The sequence below is a fragment of the Periophthalmus magnuspinnatus genome, chromosome 3, assembly GCF_009829125.3.
Source record: "Periophthalmus magnuspinnatus isolate fPerMag1 chromosome 3, fPerMag1.2.pri, whole genome shotgun sequence".
Taxonomy (NCBI): Eukaryota; Metazoa; Chordata; class Actinopteri; order Gobiiformes; family Gobiidae; genus Periophthalmus; species Periophthalmus magnuspinnatus.
In genome coordinates this window covers 8,536,738-8,558,839 of record NC_047128.1, presented here as the reverse complement: position 1 = coordinate 8,558,839, position 22,102 = coordinate 8,536,738, and the positions used below count along the sequence as shown (strand labels likewise).

At 41.5% G+C, this 22,102-nt stretch overlaps 1 protein-coding gene across 1 annotated transcript; it reads left to right on the top strand.

The window, feature by feature from the left end:
• Positions 1-2,826: 2,826 nt before the first annotated feature.
• Positions 2,827-20,955, top strand: slc39a1 (solute carrier family 39 member 1). The gene is made up of 4 exons (XM_033989676.2): positions 2,827-3,107; positions 4,842-4,972; positions 5,453-5,761; positions 17,591-20,955. Exons 1-4 carry the CDS (start codon positions 2,993-2,995, stop codon positions 17,942-17,944), a joined length of 909 nt encoding a protein of 302 aa, XP_033845567.1. The 5' UTR covers positions 2,827-2,992; the 3' UTR covers positions 17,945-20,955.
• The last annotated feature ends 1,147 nt before the right edge of the window (positions 20,956-22,102 follow it).

The following is a 22,102-nucleotide window of genomic DNA, read 5'->3' as shown; positions in this document are numbered from 1 at the left end:
TACCAGCGGGCCAAGCATGCTGCAGCTCATGCAGTCGCAAGGGGCAAAAACTCAGGGTTGGGAGGAGGACTATCGGACAGCCTCAGATTCTGGCAAAACATCCATCACCTCAGGAGGGGGGATGTGACGTAGGCTGGCCTTTAGCGGTAGGATGTGGGACAAAAGACAGCAGCATGGGTGTGGTCCACAATTTTTATTTCTTTTTTTCATCAGTTATCAAAGTGTAAAGTGCATGCACAAATGGAGGTTAGAGGAGCAGCATCTCCTCCAGCAGCAGAACATCACATGTTGGTATCAGGTGCCTTTTATACTGTCCCACTAACTGGATTAAACTACTATTAATTAATAGGGGTGTTTAAAAAATAATATTAGCTCTTTAAAACTCAAACCTCCATAAAATCAAATAAACCTATAAACCAAATCAAACTTTATACGTATTAAACACATAAACACCAAACACCAAATACACTTAAAACCCATAAACCATTTAAAATGCACAACATGCCTCCCCTACACATTCCCTGCCTTGGTCCTGCCCCGGAACCTTTTTAAGGGTGCTCGTTTCCCCAGAGACCTCTTTGATACCTGGACACAAGGACAGAGGTGGTAAATTAAACATTTTTGAATACAATTTCACAAAAAAAATACTACAAATTATACAACATACACAAACACTTAAAAACATTCTCAAACAAACATTGCATTAATATTGCACATATCCAATTTTATTAATTAGCTGTTAACTTTAAGTTTCCTCTTTTCCCTCCAGGACACGCAGCTTCAATTAAAGTGCCACTGTGCCTCCAGATCTAAAACTGGGTAAAAGCAGACATGTTAAATAAACATTTTAAAATCCTTTTGTGCAATTTTCTTTTTTAAAGTGCAAATAAGGTTCAAAGTGTGTGTGCTATTAAATGTAAGTGCAATTTAAAGTGCATATAATGAAAGGTGCTGTTAATTTGGTTACAAATGGGCTGTTTGTTACAGGGAAGCAGTACTTCACCAACACTGTTTACAGTGCAGGCGGAGAGCTGCTGACCTCAACTAGTCACAATCCCACCGTCACGTCTTCCGAAGAGGAAGCAGAGACTGGGGACACAGAGGTGGACTCGTCCATCACCGTGGTTGAAGACACCGAGGTGGTTGGCAAGCTCCTCGGTGGCAAGGCTCCAGGGAGTGGAAGAGATCCATCCCGAGTACCTCAAGTCTCTGGATGTTGTGGGGCTGTCTTGGCTGACATGTCTCTGCAACATCGCGTGGTGGTCGGGGACAGTGCCACTGGATTGGCAGACCGAGGTGGGGGTCCTGCTGTATAAGAAGGGGAACCAGAGGGTGTGTTCCAATTACAGGGGAATCACTCCTCAGCCTTCCCGGTAAGGTGTATTCCAGGGTACTGGAGAGGAGAACTCGACCGATAGTCGAACCTCGGATTCAGGAGGAGCAGTGTGATTTTCGTCCTGGTCGCAGAACACTGGACCTGCACTATACTCTCCATCGGGTCTTGGAGGGTTCATGGGCGTTTGCCCAACCAGTCCACATGAGTTTTGTGGACCTGGAGAAGGCATTCAACAGTGTCCCTCACGGTGTCCCTTTGCTAAGGGCTATCCAGTCCCTGTATGACCGGCACAGGAGCTGTGTTTGCATTGCTAGCAGTAAGTCAAACCTATTCCTGGTGCATGTTGGACTCCACCAAGGCTGCCCTTTTTCACCGGTTCTGTTCATTATATTTATGGACAGAATTTCTAGGCGCAGCCAGGGGCTGGAGGGGGTCTGGTTTAGGAACCACAGGATTTCATCTCTGCTGTTTGCAGATGACGTTGTGCTGATGGCTTCATCGAGCCAGGACCTGCAGCAGGCACTGGGGCGGTTTGCTGCTGAGTGTGAAGCGGCTGGGATGAGAATCAGCTTCTCCAAATCTGAGGCCATGGTTCTCGACCAGAAAAAGGTGGCTTGCTCTCTCCGGGTGGGCGGTGAGTCTCTGCCTCAAGTGGAGGAGTTCAAGTATCTCGGGATCTTGTTCACGAGTGAGGGAAAGATGGAGCGTGAGATTGACAGGCGGATCGGTGCAGTGTCTGCAGGGATGCGGTCGCTGTATTGGATTGTTGTGGTAAAGAAGGAGCTGAGCCAGAAGTCAAAGCTCTTGATTTACCGGTCAATCTACTCTCACCTATGGTCATGAGTTATGGGTAATAACCGAAAGGACAAGATCGCGGATACAAACAGCCAAAATGGGTTTCCTCTGTAGGGTGGCCGGGCGCACCCTTAGGGATAGGATGTGGAGCTCAGAGTAAAGCTGTTGCTCCTACACGTCGAGAGGAACCAGTTGAGGTGGCTCGGGCATCTGCTCAGGATGCCTCCTGGGGAGGTGTTCTGGGCATGTCCCACCGGGAGGAGGCACCGGGGAAAACTCAGGACACACTGGAGGGACTATGTCTCTCGGTTGGCCTGGGAACGCCTTAGGAGCCGGAGGAGCTGGAGGACGTGTCAGGGGTGAGGGACGTCTAGGAGTCCCTGCTTAGACTGCTGCCTCCGCGACGCAGCCCTGGATAAGCAGAAGAAAATGGATGGATGGATGGATGGATGGAATGATGGATGGGTGGGTTGATAGAAGGTATTTATTTATTGTTTTGAGATTTGCATAATGCATAATTCAAATATTGTGCATAATGTGCCCTGCGAATGTGAATGCTTTAGCCTCCAACAATGTTAATATATTTGAATAACAAAAAAATCGCGTTTTCTTCTGTTTTTGTTCGCACCGTTTATGTTTCCTTTCGGCTGCCGTACTTCCCTCTGACGGTCTGTTTGTATCACGTGTGTTTCTTCTTCCTGTTGAGTGTGCGAGAGGAGCATCGAAGTACATCCACAGCTCCAGCTCCGTCCATAGGCTACGGTCTCATGTCTCCTTCACGCCTCCTGCTCCTCCGCGGGACACTGCACTCCTCCAGCCGCTGAGAAGGCGCTGACCCTCCGCGTTCTGCTTCTGCCCGGTATGGAGTACCTTCTGCAGTTGAAGATCGGAGCTCTGTTCGGCTTGCTGCTCCTCACGCTGCTTGTCGGCTTTATCCCCGCCCGAGTTAAGTGGTTTCGGGATACAAACGGAACTGGTACGTCCCAACCGTCTTTATTTATACAGAGAGAGCCCAATGAGAGCCATGAGAGACTCTTTTTCATGGGCGCCCTGTTCAAATACAGAAAAAATGCAAACAAAAACAAACACAACAAAAATAGGCTAAGTACATAGTTCCATTTAATATATTAAAAATAGGTGCAGGTGTGAGTATACATGTTTGTCACCAAATGATTAAAGGGCATTTGTGGCACTAAAGTGTCAAATTTTGCTTGTCCTTGAAATATATAAAATTTTTGTGAAGCAAAACAATTAAAAGCTCTTTTTCCCATCTCAGTTCTGTTGTGGCTAGTCCTTAGACTTATACAGTCATATGATTTTGTATTAAATGTTATGGTATCAGTGATTAACGAGGAAGTGAGGTATTCTGATCTTTGAAGTAGTCCCTTATAAATACGTTTATACAGTGTTGTTCTCTTCTGACAGATAACAATGGCCAAAACGTTTTTTTGTTTTATTTTTTTTTTTACTTTTTTATAGTGTGTACAGTGAAGGGTTTTTTAATTCATCACCTGTTACGAAACAAAAGGCTGAGTGAAAGAGTGAATCTAAAGGCCTTAGACATCATCCATCCCCCATCTATAACTCCATCCTCAGCCCCAGACAAAGAGGACAATAGCAGGGTTGTTAAAGGTTGAATAGGGTAGTTTCAGCTAAAACTGGAGACAATAGCTGTTTGCAGTTCCAGGTGGTTAGCCCCTCCCTCCAGATAGATATAAGGCAGTGTCCACCTGCAATCTGACCAGAACTGAAGAAACAGATGGATGAGCAGCGAAATGTCTTCACTTCTACAACAGTTTGTCCAGTTAACAGATTTAAACTTTGTCTTTTGCTATTTCTCCTTTTATGTCCAATACTGTGTGTAGCGTCATCTGTATGAAAAATTCCCCCATAGAAATTAGACCTACTTGTGTTGAATTGAAGGCTCCTACGTACTTTCTGTTCCTATTGCATGGTCTTATTGATTTGATTTTTTTGGTTGCATTAAAAAGAAAAAAAATCTATATTAACTTCAGATAGATACTATTTAAATTTTTTAAATGTCAGATTTGTTCCTTAAGTCTGAGCTCCAAACCACATGCTTTTACTGGCTTGTATCTTTAAAAAGACTCAAGCCTGTCCTTAACGCTTAGAAATTACTGATTCCAGTCTTGGCACAAATCAGTCAGTGGTGGGTCATAGCCTCTAAAATCTTTACTTTATGTATGTTGGCCTATCAGGTTTTGAAGGGATGTTTTACAGTGAATGGGCCTTTGGCTGTTAAGTTGACTCTATCATTTATTGCTTTGTCTGGTGAAGCTGGCTGGGTGTGAGTCTTTAATCCACTCAGAAAATAGTTTAGCATCACCTTTGGTAGATAGAGTGTTAGGCCTATACATTGTTAGTTGGTGGTGGAGTTCTTGAGTAGCTTTAAGAGCCCTCTTCCCTGCACTTAGAGTGAATTCACCTGATGAGGAACTGGTTATTGGCCATTGTTACATTATGCTAGCACAAATGTGAACCACCAAACGTGACTGGGCACTCTTCTCAGATCACATGTGCTTTCTGAAAAGGAAGTGAAACCCTCTTGGTTGCTGAAAAAGCATGTACATTGGAATGTACCTCAAGTCAAGCCCTAATAGTGAATATGCTTTTTGTATTTAGGAGAGAAAGAGTTTTTGGTGCTGATAGGTGCTTTGCTTGTGGTAAAAAAGTCTATCTCTGTTTGCAGAGACTCACCGCACTGTGCTGAGTCTGATCAGCTGTTTCGCTGGGGGAGTCTTCCTGGCAGCATGTCTCCTGGACATTCTTCCAGATTATCTGTCAGACATCAGAACAGAGCTGGTTGCGCGACAGGTGCAGGTATGCCCAATACCACTATATGACCAAAGGACTAGAACACACTAATATTACAGGGTCAGGTAATATTTATAATAACACATAGTACATACAGGTGCAGGTATGTCCTGCGCCAAAGGACCATAACCCACAGTCTAACTACAGGGGACCATCAGAAGGGTAATGTGATTTTCATGTACTGTACAATGAAAAGGTAAATCATGTTTTACATCACAACATATTTTTATGACATGGTTTGATGAAATAATGTTGATCTCATAAGAGAAGTCATCCACAGTGAAACAGGCCCAAGTGCGTATTGCTTTGTTGCTCTCGCATAGCACTAGTGTTTACGATACAACGTCAGAGTGGTCCTCAACCAAGGCACCTCAATTTAGAGACACAACTGCTATTTTAGTCTGGAATAGTGTGTCCAGTGATTGTGTGCCATGATGTTTGTGCTGATAATTGTTCATTTTGTGTACATGTTGTGTGTCTATTCAGAGCAGTTTCCCTATCCCAGAGTTCATCCTGGCAGGGGGCTTCTTCATTGTGCTTGTCCTGGAGAAGCTAGTGCTTCACTGCCAGGAAAGGAGAGTGCATGCCGGTGAGAGGGAACCTCTTCTGCAGGGAAATGGACATGGGCACGGACATGGAGAGGTGGTCAGACCGGAGCTAGAGAGCAGGGGGCATCACATCCATGTGGACCTGCAGGCTCACTCCCCATTCCGCTCCTTCATGCTCTTCCTATCTCTGTCCCTGCACTCGGTGTTTGAGGGACTGGCTATTGGGCTGCAGAACACTGACTCCAAGGTAAGAGCAGGCAACCAGAGGCTGCTATCTGCAGTAGTGCTGTACGCAAAATATCCATATGGCTATATAGAGTGATGCTCTTCTTGACAATACACACATGGATACAGAGATGCTGATTTACTATAAATGAGATCTACACTTCTATCTGCTGAATTTGCTGAGCTGAATTTTTTATTCATAAAACAATGTGTTCTGATAAAAAGAGCATTAATATATTGAAATTCCAATTCATTTTTCTTGAATTTCAAACTTGATTTAAATACTAAACGAAAGGCTGTATTCTCAACATAAAGATTTTAGTTGCTTCTTTAATATTACCATGTGCGTTCTGATAGCTAAAGAATCATGACCATTCACTTATGACTATTCACTTTACAAGAATCTAAGTTATAAAATGAGAAATACCATTTTTCAAAGGTTCCGTTGTACTCTTAAATATTGAATAACATAGAATCTTTAAATGTACTTAGTCTACCATTTTGATATTGCACAGTAGTGCACAAATGTGGTCATTTTTAGAGTCAATCTAGTTTTCTCCACTGCCGTGGACCGCTTCACAATAATGCAATAAATGCTATGAGGGTTAACACTGTCCTGCGCCTTATAGAATGTTCTTCTTCTTTCAGATTCCTTAAACGAAGGAACTAGTGCCGTTGCTTATGCAAGTTGCTTAAACCCATTTCCGTCACCCTTTAGTCTTTATTTGAAAACTAAAGGGTGACAGACGGAACCATTAGCGTGACACTAATCTCATGAGGAGGAGGGTGTTATAAGTTCTTTAAACTCTTTTTAAGTACCATTATATTTTCTTTTATGTGTTGAGAATGTTCCGACTGTGCTCATACTGACATCCTGTGTGAACTTTTTTTTTGTGTATCTATACTTGGCACATGGCATATTTGTAACATTCCCTACTGTTTCTGATCAGTTGGCTGGTTGAGATTCTCATGAGACTCAGCGCAGTAGTGAAGGATGGTGCACTTGTGGTCAGTTTTCTGAGCGTTTGTTCTGACAGCTGTTGTTGGTGGTGAAGAGGATTCGGATGCATTTCCTCACGGCTCCTCCTTGCACTTCCTTGGTCCTTAGTGTTGACGTCATGATGTAGAGTCTAGAGGAGGTGTGAGTTCTGTTGTTATGGCTAACCACTGAGCCAATATTGGTCCAAGAAATCCTCTCTCTTCCTTTCTCCATCAAACATACCATATTAAAACAATAGAGGTCATGCTGATGACATCACGACCTTAGGAACGTTTTTAGTGAGTGCCAAAGGTGCTAGGGTGTCAATGGTGAGTGTTTGGAAAAGCTCGAAACACTAAATCTAAAATGTTACAGAGCTGCTACAGGTTAATAATAAATATAAAAGGTACAAACTAAATATTTAGCAAAGTTGTGGACTAACTCTAAATCAAGAACATCAAGTAGAAAATCAATGTTAACAGTTAAACAACACTGCAGACACGCTCATATTTTTCACTGGTACAGACTCTGGAAATAAGAGAGTCCATGGGTTGAGGAAATCATTATTGTGGGGCAAAAACAACAGCTCCACAGACAAAAATGAGGCAATAAAAAAACATAGTTTGTCTGTTATCCTGTCCATAGTTTTGCCTAGACTTGTCGTGATAATCACTATATCCACTTATCGTTCAATATACAAAAGCTGAAACTATATTTTTTGGGGGGGGTCAATATTTATCGTGTGTACTTTTTATTTGCATTGCTATTTTTTGGCAACATGAATACGTAAAAAGTTGAATGAATAACTTCTATGACTCAGATGCAAACTAAGTACTAAAGTATTTCTGTTATTTAAGTTGTCTGTGTCATCCCAGCCTGCTTGTATGAGCAGTAAAATGTCTTCTTTTACCATTCTGCTATTTAGTTATTTTAGCTCGTCTTTTTTAACAGTATTGTAGATTTCGAGTAGTTTTTGTCATTTCAATCTGCTCTTTGTTTCATGTACCAGCGGCATAAATTTGTTTCAGTATTATTGTTTATCGTCTATATTTATTTCTTCGATATATCGTACTTTGTTATCATGGCAGGTCCGGTTCTGCCTCAATCAGAATGTCGAGGGGCATTTTTAAAAATACAGTGGCTTGTAAAAGTATTCATCCCCCTGGAACTTTTTCAAATTTTCACAACCACAAATTTAAATATTTTTTTATTTGATTTGATACCTTGCTGTCCTCTTTTTATCAAAATGCATTAAAAACATTACAAATAAAACTCCAGGCAGCTCAATGAAGGAGATAGAGACTGATGTAATGATGACACAGACCAGTGATGGGAAGAATTCTTTCAAAATGTGTTCAGTTACAGAACAATGAATACCCAAATTAAATATATTTTTTTATGTATTCAGTTACTTCCAACACTGCACAGACTCAGTAACGTGTCAGTAATATGACCACAGAGCCTGCACAGAGAAGAATTTCTTGAACAACTACTTTATCTTAAATACCAGGGATTTGAGTATTATGAGGTCAAATGTATCTGTGGTCACAAGACCCCTTCTTATCTCATGACTAATACACTACTGCAGTGTAACAAACCTCTCATCTTTTACACAAGTAAGGCTGGGCAACAAAACTCGGTTCCAAGTAGGCACGAAGCGAAAAGGTCTGGTAAATACTAGTACTGAAAAAACACTGTTCAGTGCCAGCTTTTGATTCCTTGACTTTAAATTCAGCGTCAAGTCAATATATACACAGCAATGATTTATTTAACACCAGAGCTGGCGCTCGCGTATCACAACTGCGCTCTGCACAAACGAATGGCACAAATGGCACTCACGTTTTAACATTGTCCTATATGTGTTCAAACACAGCACAGCTTAGCTGTTATCCTGTCTGGACTAAATAACATCATATTACTACAAAAGTGAATGTAAGTGTGGGATCAATAATAAGAGACAGTCACTGTTAATATTACGTTTGTACAATTGGAATACTTTAGAATAGACCACCCACCCACTGTATATTTTTCACTATTTTATTATCACATTACAATATTTGGACATTTTTGTTTTTGGTAATTTTGTGCACATAAAGCAAAGTAAAATAATATTTTTAGTCAGGAGATAAGCAGACGACTCACGCAGGCAGGTGAAGGCAACTCGTGGGGGCCTCGCGGGTCCAATTGAAAAAGTGTGCTCAGACGTGAATGGCGTGGTCACAGAATTGTCTCTTGTATTTAAGTGCATACGGCAAATAAAGGAAGAAAATACCAAACTCTCTCAAGCTCCTTTTTCCGACCAAATGTGCTACATAAGCATGACAGGGTGATATTGACAAATAAGAATATCTCTGGCATTTTGGGAGTTATCCATCAGAAATGTACTGCAGGCTTCTGGTGGTGCTAAGACGTAAGCCATTCGCATCGAGTGTTGGGTCCCATAAACTTGCTCACAATTTGGCCAGTTTCTGGTGAAAAACGATGCAAATCCCTACAAGATAAGCGACAAGAAAGGATGACGACATCAAGGAATGCCGTGGGAAAGTAGACTTTGCAGAAAGAGATCAAAGAAATGCCACGTCACAGGCTAATGCTGATGCTAACACGAGCTAAGTTGCTACAGCTAATCAGATGAGCATGAGCTCAAAGAACTGAGACGAGAAAACTGAGCCTCATTTTCCTTGAACATTACACTGAAGAGCGCAGAATTAGTGCAACTAAAGACTAGCCAGCGTAATGAGAAACGACTCATGTGAAACAACTCATGTGAAACGACTCATTAGAAACGTGTTAAACTTCCTGCAAAAAGATTTCCTCATCGAACGGACCTTGGAGCCATCAGATCAAAGTCTCCCAAAGCGGAATCACCGTGCTTGTTGTTGTTGTGGTTATTTCTGGCAGACTGGGCACGGTTAGTGCATTGCTGCCCTCCACTGGTCAGGAGATTTCATGTGGGTTTTACTGCGTGGCGAGTGCTCGCCTAAGGAAAAAAAGCGTTACAGCTGCTCTTCCCTAAACTCTATAATACACCCCTGTTTGAATTAGAAATCGGGTCACCAACTGAGCCCTCTCCTTGGGGTAAGCTCCATGCCCTAGTATTGTCCTCAGGGAAAAGTTGTTGAGTCCTATCTTAGATAGCCCCCTAAACATGTCACTTCTCTGAGCACTATATACTGGACAGTGCAGCATAACATGCACCACGGTCTCAGAGACTCCACACCACTGACAACAGCCATCGTCGTGTTTCCCAATGAGGAATAGCCCACTAGCCAACCCACAGTGGCCTAATCGGAGGCGTGTTAGTTTAGTGTCATCCTGGCGTGAGAGAGCAGGCCTAGAAGGGTCATTAACTCTTGGAACTATGCTGTGCATCTGTCTCCCCTTTGTTTCATCATCCCACTTTTGTTTCCACTGCTTTTTAATACTGGCCTGTATAATAGATCGACACTCCATCCTGCCAAGAGGTACTCTGAGGTGTATTTCTGGCTTCTTTAGACTAGCCTTGGCAAGACTGTCTGCAACATCGTTTCCCTCCAGACCAGCATGAGCTGGGACCCATAAAAACCCTACATCATATCCAGCTAGCTCAAGTTTATACACCATTATTAAAATTTCATTCACCACATCCGGACGTCCCTTACTTCCTTCGCCCCCTTCCAAGGCCATCAACGCTGACAGTGAATCAGTGCATACTACTGACCTCTTAACTCCTGCTTCCTCCAGCCACCACAGTGCCCACAGGATTGCGATCAGTTCAGCAGAAAAAATAGACATATCATCTGGGAGCCGATGACTTTGCTGGATACGGAACTGGGGAACCCAGAAGCCAAACCCCACTTTACTATGCTCAGGGTCTCTAGATCCATCTGTGTATATTTGGGTGACCCCCTCCCACTGGTTCCCAAGATAATCTCTCACATAGGGCGCCAGATTTCCCTTGCATCCACTTTTGGCTAGCTTCTTTATTGACAGATCAATATCAGGCTCATGCCATAGCCACGGTGGAATCACAGGCCACTGCACCGGAGCCACAATTTCAGTGCTTTTAACTCCTAGTTCCCTAAAACCTCCCTCTACACGTTGTATAAAGCTATGTCTATTAATTCTGCTTGCACTCTGGCTAAACTCCCAGCTTTCTTCCAGCACTCGGGTGGACAGCAGTGATTTTTCAGCCCCTTTTAATTTCACTAAATAATTGAGAGCCAGTTTTTTGCGTCGCAGGGTCAAAGGAATTTCACCTGCCTCCACCAACAGTGCAGAAATTGATGTCGTTCTCATGGCCCCTGTGCACAATCGAAGTGCTCTTGCCTGCACTACATCCAACTTTGCCAATGTCGACTGGGCTGCAGACCCATATATTACACATCCATAATCAAACACAGGCTGAATCATTGCCTTATAGATCATTAAAAGCGCATCCCTTCCTGCACCCCAGGTTGTGCCGGTAAGGCACCTCATTATGTTTATCACCTTGCAGCGTTCTCTGAATATGTTCCCCATATGTCAATTTTTCATCCATCCATACACCAAGAAATTTAAACACTCGCACTCTCTCAACAGGCTCCCCATACAATTTCAAATTATGGCACCCAATGTTCTTTTTCCTTCCAAAAATGACAAATTTGGTCTTAGCAACTGACAGTCTAAACCCCCATCTATCTGCCCATCCCTGGACTTTATCAAGTGCTGACTGCATCTGCCTAAAGAGGAACTTTGTGTTCCCTCCCCTCTTCCAAAGGGCACCGTCATCGGCAAACGGGGACCTCACAAACCCGCCTCCCAAAGCACTAAACATGTCATTTATCATTATATTAAATAAGATAGGACTGATTACACTACCCTGTGGGGTCCCATTATCCACACTATAAATTCCAGAAAAACATCCCCCAACTCGGACCTGTATACTCCGTCCACTCAGGAAGCTCTTAATCCAGTTAAACATTCTGCCCCCAATTCCTGCGTCATACAGTTTAATAAGCAAGCCTTCCTTCCAGAGCATATCATAGGCTTTTTCGACATCCAGAAAAACAGTCACCACAGCTTCACGGTTTATAAGTGCTTTTTTGATTTCATCATCAAGTACTATCACGGCCTGCCTTTTCTGAAACTATTTTGGGCAGGTGTTAAATACCCTTTTTTTTTTTCCCAATCTATAAACCAACCGATCTGTTACCATCCTCTCCATGATTTTACACAATACAGTTGTCAGAGCTATTGGCCTATAAGACATGGGACATGCTGAGTCTTTACCTGGTTTCAGAATAGGCACAATGACTGCATGCCTCCAGTCTTTGGGCAGCTGCCCCACCTCCCATATGGTATTAATCAGACACAGTAGCTCGTCCAGCATATCATTACTCAGGTGCTGAAATACCTCGTACCCCAGGCCGTCCTTCCCAGGCGACGTGTGCCTCCCTTGTTTTATCGCCCTCTTCAGCTCTTTCATAGAAAAAAAGAGGTTAATTGCATCACTATTATCATAGCTAAGCCTTAATTTGTAGCCCTCCTGATCTAAGGTGGCACTCCTTCTTAACATTGCTTGCTCACTTATATTGTTTTTAATATGAATTTTCTGGAAAGTTTTCCCCAAAAGCTCAGCCTTTGCCTCATTATCTACAGCTACTGTGACATCCTCCTTCAACACAGGAATGGACACTCCTTTATGAATACCTGCCATCCTATGTATCATTCCCCACACCTTCTTAATTGGAGTTTGGGCCCCCAACGTGCTACAATACTGTTGCCAGCTCTCTTTCCTGGTTCTCTTAATAGTTCTTCTTGCCTGAGCTCTGCATCGCTTGTATTCTATTGCATAATAATCAGTTGGATACTTCTTTAGCTTCCTATATGCTTTATTTCGAGCTCTGATAGCATCGCTGCATGCTTGATCCCATCAAGGCACCATTTTTTTTCTTTTTCCTTTGTGATTTCTTTGGAATTGCTTTTCTAGCTGCTTCTTTAAGGATATTGCAAAATTATTCACAATACTCCTCAGCACTTCCCTCACTGTTAAAATCATCTGCCCTTTCTACCAGGCACTCATTAAACTTATCCCAATCAGCCCTTTTAAAATTAAACCCACTAGCTATCACCCCTTCCTCCACTTGAAGTCCTTTACTAAATCTGCTTAAGATTGGATAGTGGTCACTGCCCATGGTATAACTACCAAGTACATCCCACTCCCCACACCTTGCAAGTTCAGCTGAAGCAAACTTCAAGTCAATACAGGATGTAGATTTATTCCTTATGTCAAACCTTGTTGGCCTCCCGTCATTCATAACTACCAAGTCAAATCTGTCCATAAACTCTTCTAGTATTGACCCATTTGAGTCCCTTCTTCCACTACCCCACAATGGATTATGCGCATTAAAATCTCCAGTCCAGACCACTGGGGGTCGCACTTGTTCCATTACCTGTTCTAATTGAGCTATGTTCAAAGCTAGACAAGGGTTGTAGAAGTTTATAACTGTCAGCTTTCCAGTGGTCATCCAGATCTCAGCCACCACACATTCAAGCTCTAGCTCAATATTTACTCTGCGGTATTGGACCTCTTCTGCTATAAACATTGCACACCCCCCACCAGAGGAGTTTCGGTCTTTACGCAGGCAGACATAACCAGGAATAACAAAATCTAAGCACGGCCTTAGCCAAGTCTCTTGTATACAGATAATTTTCGGCACATGTGACTCCTTAAATGCCCCAATAAACCCTTTTAACTCTTGCCCATTAGCTATGAGACTCCGCGCATTCCATTGAAAGATGTGGAACATCATCACAAGACTAAGTAGGCCCCCCACCACCATCATCATGAGAACTTGGGGCAGAGCCAGTCTGTGTTTTATCTTTTCCAAAAACCAAATTGTACAGATACTCTGGGTCTACCCGGGGAGTCCCCAAGATTTTTTGAGCACTATCAGCCACAGCTCGCACAATATCAGAATTGTTTTTTGCTTTTTTAAGGCCGCACATCACTTCGGCAATAAAAGCCAGAAAGTTCACTGTATTCACGACTACAGAGTCCCCCGCTACAGCTGTCGTAGTAGTGGGGGCACTCTGCCGCTTCACATGTTTAAGAGCATCAGCGTAAGTCACTCCTTTATTAGCCTCCTTGTAACTCTGCACTTTAGCAGCTTGCTTATAGTGCTCACACTCCCTACTGCCAGCGATATGCCCACCTCCACAAGTGCCACACTTGAGCGTCGCCTCCTTACACTCAACAAACTCATGGTTACCCCCACACTTTCCGCACTTGCGCTCCCCCCGACACACTGCGGCAACATGCCCGTAGCGCTGACATTTAAAACACCTGAGTGGGGGTTTTCTATATGGCTGCACTCTAAACGCCAAACAGCCCACGTAGATTCTCTCAGGCAGCGACTCCTCTTGAAAAGTCAAGACCACCGTGGTCATATCCTTCCTGACGCCCTCCCTAAACACCCGAATGCGGGAAGCCTCTACAACCTTAGCCCTTTCAACTCCTCTCACTAGATCTTCCATTGTCATCTCAAGCGACACCCCATACACAACTCCTTTGAGCCCTCCTTTACTCGCAGGCACAAAACTTTCAATCTGCTTTTCACAACATTTTAAGCGAGGCAGCTTTCTTCCTCTGGGACTCTGAAGCGCAAACAACAAGTAACTTCCCATCTGCCAAAATCTGGGCACTCACGATCTCCCCCAAAACCTCTTTCAATGTCTTAGCAAGACGGATGGGGTTAACTGAGCTGAAGCTATGTCCATTCACAAACTTAAGGAAGATTCGAAGATCTTTATTTCCATCCACTCTCTGAATTTTAACTGTAGGAGCTCCCCCCTTATTGCCATCACTAAGATTTCCGTGAGCAGCATTACCCCCATGGCTTCCCTTTCTTTTCCTGGGCATCCTCCCTTCCTCCTCTTCCTCCATCTCTATGGCAACTGACGCCACCTAGCCGGCGGGAGTGGCAGGCTACCTGCTAGCTATCTAATAGCAAGGAGTCACTGCAGCTGTGTCCCTCTAACTACCTGTCCAATTATCTAACTAATCTCCCCCCCTAGTCTTCAGAGAAGTACTTGTGGCGGGTTGTTATGCACAATAGCCCGTAAGCCCGGTAAGGCAACCGAAGAGGCGACCCACCTGCAGCCTCGGAGTGCTCCCAAGCAGAGCTTCAGCCACTTTCCTCCCCACTCCCACCCCAGCGATTTCCACCAGGAAAGCGCTCTTAGCCTGACAGGGACAAACTTACAGCAACTTACCTTACTATCCAAGCCTCTCCCCCAAAAGGTTTTTAAAGGAACCAGTGTCAACTAAAGAGAAACAAACCACGAGCCAACCCAACACTCCGTCGTGATGATCCACCTGCTCAGCTTCCCCCCGGAATCACCATGCTCCATTATTGTGCATGTTATCAACTACGCTGTGAAAGAAGTGGTTCTGAGACAGGCATGGGGTCAAAACAGGTCGTTTTCCAGGGCAAAACGATATATTTTGATCAGGGCTATTCACCAGATGTTCAATAGAAAAGAGCACGGCTGCTTGGAGCCGATGGGAGAATTGGAGAAGAAGAGGAAACGGGATCTATGAGCTTATATTTGAGGTGATAAAGAGACTAAACTGCATCTAAGGCAAGGCAAGGCAAGGTAAGTTTATTTGTATAGCACAATTCGTACACAATGTAATTCAAAGTGCTTTACAGAATAAGAAAGACATTAAAATCACACAAATCAAAACATAAATAATCACCCAATCTGCAACTCTCTCACTCACTCGTTTGCACCCTTTAAAAACTCTCTCTCGCACTCTTTAAACACTGTCTTGCTCAGTTTAAGAACTTTCCCATTACTTTACAAAAAACTTTCCTGTCACTTCTCAAATATTTTCCTGTCACTTTACTATGTCTAATAAAAGTCCATCAGTCCATGTTTCTTTTGTCATCATAAAATTACCATTAAAGGAGAAGAGTGCAGAATAAAAATCTTTCAGTCGTCTGCACAGCTAAACAGAACCGTTTTGAGCCTGGATTTAAATATTGTCAAAGTAGAGGCCTGTCTCACATCTTCAGGAAGACTGTTCCAAGTTTTAGCTGCATAAAACTGAAACGCTGATTCCGCATGTTTAGTCCTGACTCTGGGCACCAGCAGGAGGCCGGTCCCTGAAGTCCTCAAATTGCGAGATGGTTCATATGGCACTAACATGTCGGAGATATACTTTGGACCTAGGCCATGGAGAGACCTATACACAAGCAGAGATGCTTTAAAGTCTATTCTTTGAGCTACAGGAAGCCATCTAGGGAAATTAAGGGGACTATATGTGAAGGTATGATTCTTATTTAATGTAGGGATAGGACAATCAAAGCCATTGTCCCTGCAAATAATAAGTGTATTTTATTTGTGTGTATTCACGGGTGGCTAACTACAGCAAATTTTGTGTTTTGAGGGGTCAGTCTCACCAAAATATTACTTGCTTTGGTTTGTGATTTTGAGTGTATTTTCTGCCATTTACCCAGAGCAATGCAGAGGTCACGTGGCTTTGCCTAACAGACAACAGGAACTAGTTTATGTTAAACCACTTAGTGTGACCACACCCTGGTTTTTGTTAAAGTTTAAACAAACTACTTGGGCTCTTGGGAGTTGCACTTATTTCTTATGTTCAAATAATTTGCCTGTTCCTGTATTTAATTTCCTTGGCACGTTCTTGTCCACACTCATGTGCATATATATTCCTATACATTTATTTTTCACGTGTCTAAATTCAGTGGGAAAAATAAAACATTTTTTGAATGTATAGGGAACTGGCAGATGGTTATATTGCAAATGTTACAATAACACTATGGCAGCGTTAAATTTGATTAGTTACAATGTTAAAGGACAGATATATTTATAATATTTGACAAGTAATTAAAACATTTAAATGTTCTATTGCTCTTTTACAAGAGCTTCACCTAAATGACTTGGAGCATAAGAAACTAAAGAGGGAATGGGTAGAAATTTTCTTCACAAGGGGTAGGAAAAGAGGTGTGGCAGTTCTGCCTTGCAGTACAGAAAGAAGTGAAAAATTTACCAGGCAGATATGGAGTAGTTAGCACCTTAGATGGGATTGATGTGACAGTCATGAATTTATATACACCACACGAGGATGATCCCTCCTTTTATATAGATATGTTGTTAGGGATTCAAGGGGCATCATTATTTTGGGAGGTGATTTTAATTGTGCTTTGAATCTGAAACAAGACAAACTACCTTCAGAAGGTGGTGCCCCAAGTAGAAAAAATTAAGTAGGCAGATACCTGTCACTAGCACAACATAAAGAAAGACATTTTAAATACAGGAAATTACATATCTCAATGCTGAGTGATGCAAAAATTCACAAACAATTAAAAGAAAGCATAGAGGAATATTTCTTGCTGAATGATAATGGATCAGTGTCCCTGTCTGTTTTGAGGGATGGAGCTAAAGCCGTGCTGGGGGGCAATTGTATTGAGTTGGTAGTTTCAATTGAAAAAACATCAGCTGGGAAAACAAGCAGAATTAAAAAGGGAACTGACACATAAAGTTAATAGAGAGGAAAAAGTAACAACTTAAAGAGCAAAGACGTAACCTAGATAAATAACTGACATGTAAAACAGAAGGAGCAATGTGTTAAATAGGACATCTGTGTAATCCCTCAGTCATCCCATCTGATCGGCTTGGATGAGAAGTGAAACATCTTCACTCCTACAACGTTTTGTCCAGTTTGCTGATTTAACTTCTGCTTTTACTATGTTATATATTATAAGATATATATATTATATTATATTATATATTATAAGAATGTTCTAGCTGCTTTCTGTCTTGTGCAGGTTCTTGAGATCTGAGCTGTCACCTGACATTCTACCTGCTCTGTGTCTTGTGCAGGTTCTGGAGATCTGCATTGCCATCCTGGTGCACAAGTCCATCATTGTGTTCAGTCTGTCGGTGAAGCTGGTGCAGAGCGGGCTGCGTGCGGGCTGGGTGGCAGCGTACCTGGGCGTGTTTGCCCTCATGTCTCCCCTGGGTATCGCCATGGGCATCGGGGTGATGGAGGCACGAGTGGGCTCTGGAGCTCTGGTGCAGGCTGTGCTGGAGGGGCTGGCTGCAGGCACCTTTGTCTACATCACATTTCTGGAGATCTTGCCTCATGAGCTCAATTCTCCGGGGCGACAGCTGCTCAAAGTGCTCTTCCTCCTGCTGGGCTTTTGTGTCATGGCTGGACTCACCTTTGTGAGCTGACGCAGGTCTGCTGTTTGTTGTCTGCGCACTGCTGCCTGCTGTCTGCATACTGCATCGGTGACCATTTTAAAGACCTTATTTGAACAATGGAGTTTTATTTGAGTAAACACACTGTTGCACAGTAAAAGAAAGTGTGAGGAGGGTATTACTGGACTTTTGACTTTGCAAACAACCAATATGACCTCTGACCTTTGAGACTAGGTTGTTGTTTTTGAGAAATGAAAAAACTACTTTTTTTTTTACTGAAAACTGAAATCAACAGCAGCAGATTGAATAGACTGTGTTGTGCAGAACATGTTCATTTTGGCAAGTAATTTCATTAGACTTTTTAATTACAATTTTAGTCTTAGTTTTAGTCATCACTCATTTGTTTTTATTTAGGTCACGCCAGCAAATAAAATGCATAGACAGAAAACAATGACAAAAAATTTGTCATCTAAATGAGCAGTGGTGCAGAGAAGCTCAGGCAGCAGCCTTGAGCAGCATCTGTTACATTTGCCTCTGTGGTGTTTATTGTGGGCAGTGCACTGACTATCACTACAGTTTTATTCCTTGTATTGATTGGTCACAAATTTTATATTCAATATAAATCCTCAAGTCAGTCCCAGCCCTGTCCTCTATGTTTATGACCACTCCAGTTGTGTTCAAGTTGGTGCCTTAATTTGTATTTAATATTGCTGTGTGGTAGGTCTGTCACGATAACAAATTTTGATGTACGATATATTGCTGAAGAAGCTGACGCTAAAACCCAAAAGTAGGATTGTGTATGTCTATTCTAAATGTACAATATGGTTAAAAAAGATGGCTATTTTTTATTGCAGTTCAACCGTCAACCTTCTACAGCTCAAATCTTATAGAACAGAAAAATAACAAAATGTTCTTCACTAGTACAAAAAAAGTCCCTTCGAAAAATATTGACCCTCAAAAAATATTGTTCCATCTACCATATATTGAATGATAACTCAATATAGTAATTATCGTGAAAGACCTACTGTGTGGTACTACTTTTGTGTACTTTTTCATTTGATGGGGTACTTTTTAATGAGTTGGCCAGTGGAATGTTTTGGTGCACTCCTGTCTGAAGACAACACTATATAAATGTCTTAAATTCATGACTCATATCTGTGCTTGTATCACAGCTTGTATCATTATCATTTTTTAGACTTTCCAAAAAAAAAAAGTATATTAAAAGTTTGAAAGCTTGCTCGTGGTTAATCAGCTACATGGTAATTAATGACCACAAGACCTATAATTTTATTTAAAGCCTGTTTCTGAAATTTTATAAACCACAAGGTTATTAAAACATTTCACCGAATCTTGCGTTTTAATGTGCCTTTTGGACTTAAAACAACCGCGTTATGGATATTATTTAGCACGTAGCTAGTTAGCCTCCGCACTGCCTCTTAATATTTTAATTTATCCAAAAGTCTGTGGGAAAAATAAATGGGAAATTTACTTCCAGAACCTGAACAGGCACCGGTGAAGCTATATTACGCAAATGCTGGCTATTACACTAGGCCTGTACCACAATACATGCCATGATTAATTCCATATTTCTACAATTGATGCTTTGCAGCCGATGTCATCAAGATTCTCTGGGGATATGATGCTAACTTAAGACACTAGTCTGTTAGAAGCTCTGTCAGACTTTAATCTGACCCTAAAAACCTGGCTTAGTTGAAACAATGGAAGAGCAGATTTGTTTTGTTGAACAAGTCTCAAATAATATTACAGTCACAAGCCAGCTAGTATTAGTCAACATTTTTTCATGTAGTCTCTCTCACCTTTTTTGTTGAAAGTCAAAGTCCTAAACAGGACCATGAATGCTCGTATTGATCAGATGCTGCACTTTAAATCAATTTTAAATGGATAAAACTTTTTTTTGACAGTGTTTGCTAATGTGTCACCATGGTAACTGCTGAACATTTTGCTACATGTACTTTGAATCCTTCGAGTTGGAGCTGGGCTGGAGACCGGTCAGAATTCTGTGGTGGAATTTGCTGTGTACCTGTCAGATTGCAGATGTGTTGACCTGTTTTATTGTCTCTGTAATTAATGGGCTTATCCAAATGAAACAAAAACTGACACAACGTTCAACGTCTTCTCTGCCAGTACAAACAAACAAGTGACATTATGTATTTACAGCAGGCTCTGAAAGTGATGCCATTATTCAAGCCCAAAGAATAATAGCTAATTGAACAAATACTGATACGGATTTCTTTAAAAAAACTCACTCACATACAGTTATCAAACTGCCAAATAAGCTTTAAAATTGTCTGAAAACTAAGAAAATACACAAAATGGATTTATACAACACATTTTCAGGAGCCTATGATCAATACAAGGGTTCATGGTCCTGTTTAGGTGTTTGATTTTCAACAAAAAGGTGAGAGTGACAAACTAGTGTCTAATTTGAGTAACAGAGCTTCAGGCAGAGTAGTGCTTCCAGTTAATATCACACCCCCAGAGAATGTATCAATTGGCATATGATATAAATTTCACTGAGATTTGTGTTGCAGTGTATACCTAAAAATCTTCATATCAAAATCTATAGAAAAAATGGAGTGTATAAAAAAAAAGGTTCAGAAATGCATTTTAGGGGAAATTTCAAATGTATGATTTTTGTTTGTCTTAATTTAGCCTTGTTTTGGTTGTGGTTACATCTCTCTTACATTTTTATTTTGATACGGTTTGACTAATAAATAATATATATTTTTAGTTTCAATCGAGCTGAACTCAAGGTGTCAAAAATACATTGGTTTGTTGTATTAGTGTATTGTTTTCATGGTGACCTTTGAGAGTCTGGGGGCTACATTGGAAAGTGACTGTGTGGTTGTGCTTTCACTCATGTGTAGATTGTCTACAGATTTTTTTATGTTTGTTGAGATTGACCTGATGACCATTTAGATATTATAGTAACTCATTCGGAATGTGCTAAACGGAGCTTGAAGCTCTAAAGGTATAAAAGAGCACACAAAGTGATTGGACTTAATAAAAAACTGTGGTCATTTACTTTTTTGTCTTAACTATCATGCATTTTAAGCAAGTAGTGTAGTCCATTGTTAACATTATGGTTGCTAAGTAACAGTTATGGAATTACCTCTTTATGCCAATTATAAAACTCAACAAAATGAAAAACTAGGCTGTTTTCGTAGAATCAAAATATATACATATCAATGTAATGATGTTAAGTATGTTTTAGTATTCTAACCTGACATGCCTATATAAGATAAAACGTTTGTACAACTTATCCCCAGTCTTTGACAAACTTGTGGTTAAACCTCAATAGCAGGCTCATTTTCCTTGTAATATTTTTCCATACAGAGGGTGCTACACTGAGCTGTCACTTCCTGTTGTGAGTGGTTCATGTGAGTGTGTGTTCAGAGGCAGTCAGCAGAAGTGACATCGAGATGGAGGGAAGGGTCAGGCATATCTCTGCGGCAACTTATATTAATTTAACGATAGTCCCCATTCATTTATGATATCTATTATATTGAGCAATGTTAATTCTGAGTTTAATGTTACTAGTTTGCAGCAAGAGGGCAGTGCTGAAAATACATTTACCAGGCAGATGAGTACATTTGTACAGCTTGAAGTTATTTTTAGACAATACTTTTCTTGAGGAAAAGCCTTTTCCTTGTGTTCATTGGTTTCTGCTTAGATAAAGAATACTCTGGCCACAGAAATAAAGTCCAGAGAATTTACCTGCACAAAGAGTCTGCTGACATTCCAATGCAGACTGAATGTTTATGCCTATTGCTGGGTTTCAGATCATGTCACAACATTCTATAGGCCAATAATATTTAATACAGATGGGGACAGCAAAAATGTATATTGTTAAAATATAGGTTTTTGTTGCAATACAATGAGTCCTTGGGTCTCGTAAGTACTAAACATTTTCAATTCAATATTTATGAATATACCTTTTGGATATTTCATGGCAAAGTACAATGTTAACAGGGAAAATTGACCCCATCTGAGATTATGACATCATCACAGTCTAGGATCTGAAACTACCAATACTATGAATTTTATATGCAAACTATAGTGGGTGACTACCATGGTTTAGACCTAGCACTTTGTTAGGAAAACTCCGTTCTCGGCGTGCTGTTTACCAAAAAGACTCAATACAAGTATACCTTGTTTCTATTCTGATCA